We start from the raw sequence: 12,414 nt of genomic DNA, 5'->3' as shown, positions 1-12,414 counted from the left end.
CACCCTCTTCAGAGTATGTCGGATTGCCCCAGGTGTACAGTAACAAAAAAGGAGGGGGGGGTACCTAAGAACCACTGAAGAGAAAAAAGTTACATAGCTGTTATTTCGCTCTCTAGTTGTCATCTCAAAAGCACCACTGGGAAGTTATACATTTACATTTGTGATACTATTGAGGCAGAGAATGAGACACCAATAGGCATATGGTGACTGCTGGAATATCTACTAGTAAGTAGGGTTTTCCAATGCATAAATTAACATAATCAGATAACTAGATTGTCAAGCAACTTTTCTTACTCCCAATAAATGATAAATTACCTTTAAAAATATAATCTGAGATTCTATAATCCCACTCAACTGGTCATCTTAAAAAAAATCAACACATTACATAATTCCTAGCAGAAATCTGGTTCTATGGAAGAACAGGCACTATGATATCAACCTGGGACCTGGAGGTTGAAGAAACAGGGAATAATAAAGTTTCACTAACACTGCACTCCTACTCCATCACGGAAATAAGGTACTGTGCAATCACCAGTAAAACATAAACGAGGTAATAGCACTGAGTGAGCACTTGAGTGGGCAAAGGACTCCAGGAATCCAGTATAGTTTAGGTGGTTAGCCTAAACTCAGTGAGCAAAGAACTGTCTTGTGGTTATAAAACCTGAACAACATAAAGTACAACTCTTGACAAGGCATAAAGTCAAGGTTAAAGCATGAATTCCATGGCAACTCCTCAAAAATGCCCTACTAGGTAAGATGCAGCTCCTCAGTGTGAAAGTCTACAGAACATAGTTAGGGGCCAATTGTTTTACACAAGTCATGTGCATAATAATTATCATACAGTTATCTATATTGCTATCATATTAATCACCTCCGATTGAAGCTTAGGCCGGAGCAAGAAGTTAGGAAACTACTGTACATGAAAAGGCAAGTTTCGCAAGGTATTGCCAGGAAACCTCCATGGGTTATAGAGAGACGTCACCAAGTTGCAGGCAGGATCTTCCTGTGGTTTGCCTTGCCCACTTCTGGTTTCAGTTTTGAACGTGTGCTGATCCCTAAGCTCCCTACAGCCCCCTTCTCAAGTAGCAAACCAAACTCTGAAGCACATATGGCAGAAATCTCTCCTAGGACAGGCCAATGGTCCCTACAGCTACAAGAAACTTAAAGGCTCCTAAGCTGACCAAGAGAGACTAGTATGGCAAGCAAATGAAAGGCCCAAAGCCAGGTGGTGACAGAACTAAGGGCTACATGGACAGGCCATATATGGGATAAGGCTACTATTTCTGATAACAGCATCCAGGAAGCCAAAATGGGACTCAGTCATGATCCAGAGTTTTTCAAAAAAAAAAAAAAAAAAAAAAAGTGGCACCTAGATATAAAGAAGTAGCACCCACACAGGTGCATGTATATGGGGTGTGTGTGTGTACACGGGTGTGTTTTCTAAGAGAACCGTTAACATGCACAAACCCACATGAGCACAGCCAAACAGACAGAAGAATAACATTTTTTGTGAAACCCGAAAACAGTACTAAAGATGAATTTTTATAGCATTCCAACGTTCTAATTTTATTGACATTAGACCATAACCAATTTAGGGATAATTATTAACTTCTTGACAACAGAAATGTACTCATCAGTTCTTCCCAATATACCAACTCACAGGCAACTTGGTAGAGAAAAGGACATGGACCTTGGCATCTTAAAGACCTTCTGAATACCTGCCCCTGCCCCTTTGAACCCTGAGCCTTTCCATCTGCTTCTTTGCTAAAATAGGAATTAATAACAAATTTCTTCATGAAATTGGATTAAATGAAATAATTTACAAAGTATCCTAAAGAGTACCTGGAAAAGAGTAAATACTCAATAAATGTTAGTTCACTTCCTCCACCTACCAAGAAAATTTTTTTATAAAATAAAACTGTCCAGGGACTTCCCTGGTGGCACAGTGGTTAAGACTTCGAGCTCCCAATGCAGGGGGCCTGGGTTCGACCCCTGGTCAGGGAACGAGATCCCATATGCATGCGGCAACTAAGAGTTGGCATGCCACAACTAAGAAGGCCACGTGCCGCAATTAGGGAGCCCGTGAGCCACAGCTAAGTCCCAGCAAAACCAAATAAATAAACATTTAATAAAATTAAAAATTAAAACTGCCCAAATTCAAAACGAAGAGGTTCCGTACTACTCACACAAATGTTAACAATATTTTAAGGGATCAAAATTATTCTTTTTACTATATTCCTCTGAAACAAAATACTGAATTTTTTTAAAGTCAACTTTCTGAATACAAACAATTGGTGAAAACAGGCAGAGCATATGGGAATTCACTGTATTACTCTTACAGTTTTGTGTGTGAAGTTATATCAAAATTAAAAGTTACCCAAAAAATTGACAGAAAAATTGACTTTATTTCTATGTGCACTCAAAATGTTACCCAACCTAACATTTGGTTGCCCTTATTTTTGCAGATAGGATAGTCTTCAACAGTTAGAGAAAGAGAGGCTCTCACAGAATAAGACAAATATTGTATCAAATTCACTTATACAAATAGTCATTTTTTGATAACATACCTCATACATAAATACACTCTCCAGAAAAGTAAACCTTTATAAGGCCAATTCCCTTTGTCCACCACTGACATAACCAATGTTGTTTATCTTTTCAAACACTTTTCTGTGCATTTTTCCATATACATATACAGAAGTCACATATAACTATACAAACCACCCTAACAACTGGCTTCTTTCTTATTCAACGATACCTCTTGAAGTTCTTTCCTTTCATACTACAGATACATCTCATTCTTTTTAGCCATATATGGGATAAGGCTACTATTTCTGATAACGGCATCCAGGAAGCCAAAATTCAGTCATGATCCAGAGTTTTTCAAAAAAAAAAAAAGTGGCACCTAGATATAAAGAAGTTGCACCCACACAGGTGCATGTAAATGGGGTGTGTGTGTGTGTGTTATAAAATATGTTTATGAACATACTACTTAGCCATCATCCTACTGATGGACACTTAAATTGCCTCTGTATTGTTTTACCAACAAGGTAATATTAAACATGTTTGTATATACCTCTTCTGCAGATATGTAGAAGTAGAAGTGAATAGGGTATACACACTTAAATTTTTAACAGATATTGCCAAAATGCTCTCCAACACTGCTTTCCAGTTTAAATTCAAGCAACAGTGAAGAAAGTACCTGTTTCCCTAAACCCTCACCAAATACTGAAAGCAATGAGCTCTTCTTTTTTCACAAACTGATGACTTTTTAAAATCTGTATTTCCCTGATTAATTTTTGTTAAACCTTTCCAGTATTTTCTTATGTTTACTGGCCTTTTGTATCTTCTTTTCTGTGGAATGCCTATTCATATCCTTTATTTTTCTAATGGCCTTTTCCTTTTTAAAATTTGGATGAACTTTTTATATACTCTGGACACTAACAAATAAGGAGTATAGATAGCAGGTTAAGAGTAACAGAGCCAGTCTGCCCACGGCTCACTCACTGTCTCATCTTGACAAGTTACTTAGTTTAGCCTCAGTTAAACTAAGGCTCAGTTACACTAAGGCCTCCGCACCTCAGTTTCCTCATCTGTAAAAATGTGGATAATAACTGTACTTATAGAGTCACCATGAGGATTAAGTTAGTTAATATACTTAAAGTGCTTTATCTTTTTTTTTTCAAACATCTTTATTGGACTTAAAGTGCTTTAAAACAGTGCCTGGCACAGTATAAGTGTTATATAAGTGTTTTCTTTTTCCTCTAAGATTTGCTGCCAGTATCTTCTCCCAATCTATTGTTTATCTTTTAGCTCCTGTTTATAGTTAAGTCTTCATTTACTTTTCCTCAAACAATTCTTTTTCCATCTCTATTCTAATATCAGAAAATTATATATGTAGATGAAACAAAAGACTGCCCTCACTGGATCTCATAACCAACTTCTCCTCAAGAATAAACAGAGACATCAGCCAAAGGATCTAAATTTAAAAAAATCTTTCCGCTAAAAAGATAGCTAACTTCCTTACTGCATAAAGCATTCCCACAAATCAGTAAGATGACTGATAAAGGAGCAGGGAAAAAGGCAAACCAAATAAACACCAAAAAATGGGGAAAAAAATTGCTCTTAAAAATATGAAGAAAGGGGCTTCCCTGGTGGTGCAATGGTTAAGAATCCGCCTGCCAATGCAGGGTAGTGTTCGAGCCCTGGTCCGGGAAGATCCCACATGCCGCGGAGCAACTAAGCCCCTGCGCCACAACTACTGAGCCTGCTCTCTAGAGCCCGTGAGCCACAACTACTGAAGCCCGCGTGCCTAGAGCCCGTGCTCCGCAAGAGAAGCCACTACAATAAGCAGCCCGCGCACCACAACGAAGAGCAGCCCCGGCTCACCGCAACTAGAGAAAGCCCGCGCGCAGCAACAAAGACCCAACACAGCCAAAAATAAATAAATTTATTTTAAAAATTATGAAGAAATCCTCAACCTCATTTAGAAGTGCAAATTAAGACTAAATACTAGGTGTTCCTTTTCATCTTACAGACCAGTAAAGATCAAGAAGTTTTAAAATACACACTATGGGGGTGTAAAGAAACAGGCATTCATATATTGCTGCTGGGAGCATAAACTGTTATAGTTTCTATGAAAAGCAATTTGCCACTGTCCTTTGAGCATAAAAATGCACATACCACTCAATTCATCAATTTAACATCTAGGAATTTATCCTACAGACACATGCATTCATATGAAAAATAAAATACCTACAAAATTATTTATTGCAGTAATGTTTGTAATAGCAAAAACTGGAAATAATCTAAATGTCCAGTCCAGGGGACTGGCTAAATAAACTGTGGTATATAGAGATGACGAAATTTTATGCAGCTGTTAAAAAAATGAGGCAGTTCCCCCTCCCTCCCTCCCTCCCCCCATATATACACACATATATTTATGAAAAATCGTCAAGCTACTACTATTAAGTGTAAAAAGGCAAGATGCAAACAATGTGTATATTTTTTTATGATATGTATATTGGTGAGACAGAGATGTTAATACTCACACATTTAAGTATAAATGCTTAAATAATCTCTGTATGCATACGAAAGAAATTAATTGGTAATGCTTGCTTCTGAAGAGGGAATGGCTAGGGGAATAAAAGAAGTGAGAAAAATTAACTTTTTAATGTATACCTTATGTACCTTTTGAATTTTGTACCAAGTATTTGTACTATCTAATCAAATGAACAAATAAACCTTTAAAAATAATCAATTGAAAACCTCCCTGTGATCACACCAAACTTTCTACTGGTACCCTTTATTCTTTTTTTGTTTTTTTTGTTTTTTGTTTTTGCCATGCCACGCGGCACGCAGGATCTTCTCCGATCAGGGATTGAACCCGTGCCCCCTACATTGGGAGCGCAGAGTCTTAACCACTGGACCGCCAGGGAAGTCGCTGGTACCCTTTAAATGGTCACGCACAACAGGTTGCTAACATTCAGGTAGTTGGTGGCTAGTCTGTTCAATGGGCAAAAGCTGAGGCTCACCACCCTAGCTGCCCATTAACAAACCCTGTGGAATGTTTTAAACCTCCAGGTGTCCAGGTACCACCCCAGAAATTCTGATTTAGTAGGTCTGGAGTAAAGCCTGGGCATCAGAACTTTTTAAGTTCACAGGTGACACTGATGGGCAGTCAGGTCTGAAAACAGCTGAGTTAGAGCATAACAAAAAAAGGTAAACATCCAGGCTCAGTCTCCACCTAGATTACAACCACAGTTTCATCACTAATCCTAACTACTTCACAAAGTTCTTAAAGAGGAACAGATGAGAGGATGTAGCTGGCACAGTGAAAATCTATTACTACTTCTGGATATTATCATTAAGATAGGCAGTGTAATCTTCATATATTAAACACAGTACTTTTACAACACTCATACTAATGAGTTCATCCTACATAGCATTTTAGTAAAAACTTTGATAGTAGTGGACTAGTGCCCAACAGGCCATTAACTGTATGACAGTGGAGTCTCTGAGTGTCAACTTCTTCATTTGCAAAATGAGGGGACTGAACAGGATATGTTCTCTACCTTCCAGCTCTAAACTTTTATAATTCTCTAAGAATACAAGTGTCTAAAAGCAACTATTGCTTTAGGATAAACTAGTAATAACCTTTTTCATCTCATTCACTGCTTAGGCCCATTTCACAGCCCAGTAGGTTGGTGCCCTAACACACATTCAGATATGTATTGTGTACTGCCGAATAAAGTAATGTCACAAAAAAAAAAACAAAAAAAACCTTGTTAGGATTCAAACAATATTATCTAATAAATCTTAGTGCATATTACACACAATAAGTATACTAAACACATTTAAGCATTAAAATAAAAGCATCCAATGTACTGTCTTAAAGTATTAATAAATGTTTCAAGTTAAAAGGCAACAATCAAAGACTCAGTGCTGGGCGGGATGTTAAAGACCACAACCAAACCCTTCATTTTACAAGTAAGAAAACAGAAACTCAGCAAAGTTAAAGAATTTGCCCAAAGTCATTCTGTCATTAATGATATTCTTAGAACTAATATCACTGTAACAAATTTGTCAAGTACTGTTCATTCATGTTTGCATGTCTACTGGTATAGCCTTATAAAGTATATTATTTTAGCTAGGGATTTTGGTGAAAATAATGACATACAAAACTAAAGATGTAGAAATTTCTTAATATACATAAAAAGTTTCTTAATTTACATTAATTGATTACTATACAACAAAACTGATAGCAGCACTCAAAAGCAAACAGAATTTCATTAGTAGATAAAACATAATCTGCTATTATTTTCAAATAATTTCACAAAGCACATTAGCAAGAAATAGGATTAGTATCTATGATTAAAGGATAAAACGATAGTTTTATTTCAGCTACGTTAGTTCCAGTCTCTTAAGAGTCTATTCAAAGAGTTCTAAGTTAAAAAAGAAAAATTCTATGAACTCATTGAGGTTTACCTCCTGTCTTCCTCAGAGCAAATGATTAGCGGACTGCTCTGTGAACTTTTACAAAGAACCCTTTTCTCTCATTTCGATCCATCTGAAAGATGGATTCTTCCTCCATCTTAAATAACTCATCATCTCATTTCAAATTTCTGACAATAATGAGTTCTTAGCATGAACAAACCCTTTTTAAATCTCTCTCTATTAATTTATTAAATAACATCTCATTTCAAATGTCTGATAATAATGAATTCTCAGCATGAATAAACTCTTTTTAATTTCTCCCTCTCAATTCGATCACATTGGTCAATAAAATGTTCTGATTTATATTTTATTACCAAAAAATTGAAACCTCCCATGACAAATAAAAATATTTAATGTGTAAGGTGGGATTATTAGATTTTTCTCTTACAGGCTCAGGACCAATTAGTAACAATATTCATGGAATACAGTCAGGTAATAATATTCAACCCCAATAATAAGCAATCAGAGCATTTAGATAAATTTAATCCTTTTCCTAATACGGCAACTTTGGCATCAATTCAAACCTAAGCTCAGTTGGAACTGTGATTTTGAAAGGGATGAACTTCCTGCCACGGACCCATGTAGTTTGTCTTTAATAATACTATCATCTTCTAGTTTGTTTAGCTGTAAAATTTACAGAACACTTTCACATACACTACATATCTCAAATCCTCCTCAGGATAACATAGTGAGAGGTAAGACATTTTCTAAAGGCCTATTTTGTTCTAGCCACCATGCTGACAACTGGACATTAAAAACAAAAAACAAAAAAAAAAACAAGAATGAATTCTACCTTGGAAGAACTCACAGTCTAATGGGGGAAAGAAATGATTTCTATACAATGTGTTACAAGGAAATCAACAACAACTTGTGATCCCCCAGCAGTACAAAGGCCTACCACATTCTCTCCAGGAATGAGGGTAGCAGTGTCCCGCACACACGGCTTTGGTCAGGGGATCACATGGAGCAGGCTTCTGAAGGATGAGTAGGAGTTCCCTGGCATAAATATGGGGTGGAAGAAAGGAGAAGACACGCCCAAGCAGAGGGAACAACATGTACAAAATGGCTAGTGATGAGGCATTATTCCCATTTTAAAGGTGAGGAAGACAAGCTCAAAGGTAAGTGAGCTGCCTAAAGTCACATGAATAATAATTAACAACGTATGAAACAGAATTCAAGTCTCCTGATTTTAATCAGCTTTGTACACCAGGAAATGCCAGCACATGTTGGACCAGAACATAAAATAAAGTTTTTAGCTACTACTTTATTACTCCTTCCTAAGAGATGGCCCATATCTGATTCAGTTCCTGGGGGGATGAAGAGAATGATCGGGGAGGGGATTTATTTAATCCTCAAATCAAGCCTGTGAGATAGAGGTGTTTTAACTACCCCCACTTTACACACAAGAACAGAGAGACACACAGAGGTTAACAAAAGTCAGAAATTAAGTGAAGAATCAAACCCAGGTGACTAACCTGACCAAGCCTCTAAACTCAAGCACTTAACCATATCCCACAGATCCTACACAGGGAGACCACGTGAGTTCTGGGACATATCGTGGTCCCACAGATCTTGTACTGTACCACACATCTCAACGTTCACACAAATCCTCATTGGCTCCCTTATCAATCCGGTCTCCCTTGAGCAGGTCAACCCATGCATAAGGTGGTCTGGGCTCCTTGAGCAACATTTTTACAACATGATTTACCTGGATGAGAGCAAACTTAACAAAAAACAGTAACCAAAAAGGAGGACATGACAAAATAACAGCATGAAGCCTGAAAGTATAAAGGAGAAAGCCCCAACCCCCATCTTTCACTTGTGTATGGGATTTTTAGGGAGATGGGGCCAATGTCAAAGTGCTTCAAGAGGACTAACATACCGGCCACTCACTGCACAGGAGTTCAGACCAAAGGATGGAGTCTGCAGTACAACCTTGCTTTCCTTGATGAAAGGTTCATACAACTCTAAGACATCCAACAACTAAACCTGGCTCTTGAATATTAATATTTGGAGCTACCATGGTTTCCTACTGCACTAATATGACTTCAAGGAATTAAGGGTCGGCACATAAGCTCAAATACTGTAGCAACACTGGATTAGCTAATGTCAGTTGATTGTTTGAAAGTGACCACAGAATGTCATTTCACCTTGTGAAGTACACGGGGAATATATGGGATATATGGAAATATATGGGAAATTTAATAAATACTGGAGTGATATGCCTAAAGAAGGTTGTGGACTACTATTCTAGAACTTTAGAGAGATATAAATCCAACCCTCCCACTATCTGCTGGAATAATCTGGAGTTGAAGGGTCCTACCCAAGTCCAGGAGAAAGAACATTTCCTTTCAGGCTCACTTTCAGACCTAAGAATCTATAATTCCCCAAGTCAAAGGCTCTCAATCAGCAGTTGGAATCTGCCAGCTCATCTCCAGGCTGGTGGGCACATCAAGCTTTCCTCCGAGGTCTCTCTCCCAGCATGGTGAAAAAGAAAGCTGACACAGTTACCCACACCCCCAAGCTGCTTAATATCTGCACAGTCAGAACCGCTATCATCCCATTTCTGTGACTTTAGCACCTGCTAATAATGACACTTCCAGCCCCCCAGCCCCCAGCCTGCAAAACCCACATGTCAGTTTCAGGGAAACAGAAAACAGCATCTCTTCACAGGGTTCTGAAGGTCAACCAACTCTAGATTACACCAGCTAAAAGGAGGGCACAGAAACGGAGAGGGAGATGGGGGGAAGCTTCGTATATAAGTTTCCTAATACGTTTTTTCTATGAAACAGACACTCCATGACCTGAGCTATAAGCTGAGCAATTCAAAAAGCAAGAAGCTGACTGCGATACAGATGTAGTACTTCGACTATGGTTAAAGAGGTAATATCATTCCCAGCAGCTGGACGTTCAACCTCCAAGTCTGGGTAGTGGGGTTGCTCTCCCATAGAGACAAAGTTGAGTTTTTTTATTTGGAGGCCCGAGTTCCACTCACAGTGATATCACTTACTGTGCTATCTTTGCCATGGAGCAGGTGAAAGTGCAGGGCAGCTAAGTCCTTCTGGAAACAGCCCAACCCTAACTCTCGATTCCAAGATATGTGTATATGTAGTTCCATGGTACAACCCGCAGCTATGTAAATCAGCGAGGCTCCAATAGACACTGCCTAGCATCAAGTGACACTAAAATGTAAAGCAGTGAAAATCTGAAAAATCAGATCAGTGGGGGGGTGCTCTGGCCCATTCATTTATAGTTTTCCCAAATATTAAATTAGATATATGCAAATATTAAGCATAAGACTTAATTTGAATACTGAAAAGATTTTATACCCTAGTAGGTTGTGCTGGGATCTTAGACATAGACAAGATCTCCTTCTCTGGTGTCATTTTTCCAGGTTTTAAGAACTGTACTCTCTTAAGAACCCCAGCACTACTTCTGGAAATAAAAAGGTGAGAGAATTTAATATGTCTGCTTCTGAGGTTTAATAAAATCCCAAATACTTGAAAGGGGGATCAACTTGAAAAAGGCAAGTGGGGAAATCCAACCTCACTTAATAATATCACTATTCAGGAAGAGGAAAATTTTACATCCTGTGCAAGAAAGAGCATTGTTAACCATTTTAATGCAATTCGATTTTCTTCATACGGAGTAAAAAGTACTCCTAATGACTAAGGGCTATTTACAGGAAACATGAAGCATGTAGCATGTTTCCAATCTGAGGATACTGAATCAAGAAAGCAAAACTAATTTTCAACCAGAGCAAAAATAAACTGTATTGACATATCTTATCTTACAAATAGCCAAAAAAAAAAGTGTTTCCTCTGAATAAACTACAGTACCGTGAAAAAATTGGCAATCTGACGCCAAAGGGTCATTTTTTAAAAAAATAAATGTCCAAATGACTGAATTCAAATGGTCTGTCTACAGTAATGCTCAGGGCCTCTGAGTAAAAATGTGAAGGCAACTAGGATGGCTCACTCACGAATAACAATTAAAGGCATAAGAAAGAAAGAAATTAAGTGGGTTAAGTGCGGGCTGGATGACTGTTTTGAGACCTGCTCACAGGAAGCCACTACATCCTGCCTTAAGTCCCTGTCAGTCACGCTGTCTCTCGATTCAAGTCCCCGCCGCAGCGAGGTGGGGCGAGTACAGGTGTCCGGCCCCAGCCCCTCCCGGAGCGCTCACTCGCGAGCACCCGTACGGCGGCCACTCGAGTCCCAGGGCGGCCCGTTTCCCCAGCCCTGGGCGCCTTTTCCACCCTCGCCCCGGCTCGTGAACCCAGAAAACAGGCAGCCCCCTCCCCTCGGGCCAGCCTCAGTTCCCCGCCCTCCTCCTCCTCCTCCGGCCGCGCCTCCCGGTAATTACCGCCCGGCTCCCACCGCCGGGCCGCTCCCGAGCCAGCAGCCGCCCGCAGGCCTGCGTAGGAGGGCAGCCGGAAGCTCCTCACGCCCCCAGCTCACGCCCCCAGCCGCAGCCCGGGCCGGGGCGTCCCAGCGTCCAGGCCGCGCCTCAAAGCCGAGCCCCTCACGCCAGCGCTGCCCCCGCAAACGGCCCCCCCCCCGGTCCCCGGCAAATTCCCGGCTCTCCACTCGCTCCGGACTGGGGCAGCCTCAGCCCACGCCGCCCCGTCCGGGAGACGCCTCCCCCAACACACCCCCCTTCCAGCCTCCCCGGGCCGGTCCTCCCCGCGCGCCTCGCCCGGCCCCCGCCCAGGCCCCTCTCGGCCCCGGGGTCCCAGCGCGGCTCGGCGCCGCCACCCCCACGCGCCCGCCGCCCCCTCAGTCCCGCGGCCGCCGGCGGCGGCGCCGCCGCCGGGTGGGTTCCCTCACCCCGGCCCCAGCTTACAGATCTTGCCCCGCAGGCTCTGCAGCACTCGGACCTCGCGACTGTCCTCGTCCCCGGCCTCCGGCTCTGCCGTCGCAGTCGCCGCATCGGAAGAAGCCGCAGCAGCAGGCGCCGCCGCCGCCATGGTGCCGCCCGGCCTGTACCGCAGCCTCGCCGCCTGCGTAGCGGGGCGAGGCGGAGCCCAGCCGCGGCCTCCGCGAGGGCAAGCCGCGCCTGGCCCCGCCCCCCGGGCCGCGGCCGGTCTCGCCCCGCCCCGCCCCGCTCCGCCCTGCCCCCGCCCCACCAGGGGCCCCGCAGTCGCCGCCCCCGCTCCCCCGAACCCGGGCAGCCAGGCGCGAACCCACCTCTTGGCTTTCCTCCTCTTGGCCCCGTCAAAGCCCAGGCTCTAGCCAAGTGTGGCTCTGAGTCGTGGCTATGAGCAGCCTCAAAACCCCACTGAGAAAACACCGGCCCTCACGAGATTCCCCAAATCTTCCTGGGAATTACTCCCCCCTGCCGCCGTCCGCGGATTTCCACATCTAACGCTCAAGGGAACTCCCTGTGGGAAGAAAAGAGAATGGAATTTGACAGTTG

At 41.9% G+C, this 12,414-nt stretch overlaps 1 protein-coding gene across 2 annotated transcripts in view; it reads right to left on the bottom strand.

The window, feature by feature from the left end:
• Positions 1-12,003, bottom strand: part of RASA2 (RAS p21 protein activator 2) — a 116,922-nt gene extending 104,919 nt beyond the window's left edge. The window contains exon 1 of one of the 2 annotated variants that reach the window (XM_027091750.1): positions 11,842-12,003. In XM_027091750.1, the coding sequence (XP_026947551.1) occupies positions 11,842-11,965 (124 nt within the window). In that variant the 5' untranslated portion in view covers positions 11,966-12,003. The remainder of the gene's footprint in view (positions 1-11,841) is intronic. The other variant, XM_027091751.1, reaches the window with a different exon arrangement.
• Between the last annotated feature and the right edge of the window lie 411 nt (positions 12,004-12,414).

Source organism: Aethalodelphis obliquidens, unplaced genomic scaffold (assembly GCF_003676395.1).
Source record: "Aethalodelphis obliquidens isolate GAN/ISIS:26980383/991018 unplaced genomic scaffold, ASM367639v1 scaffold72, whole genome shotgun sequence".
NCBI lineage: Eukaryota > Metazoa > Chordata > Mammalia > Artiodactyla > Delphinidae > Aethalodelphis > Aethalodelphis obliquidens.
The sequence above is the reverse complement of the archived record's forward strand: the minus strand, read 5'-3'. Positions and strand labels throughout refer to the sequence as shown.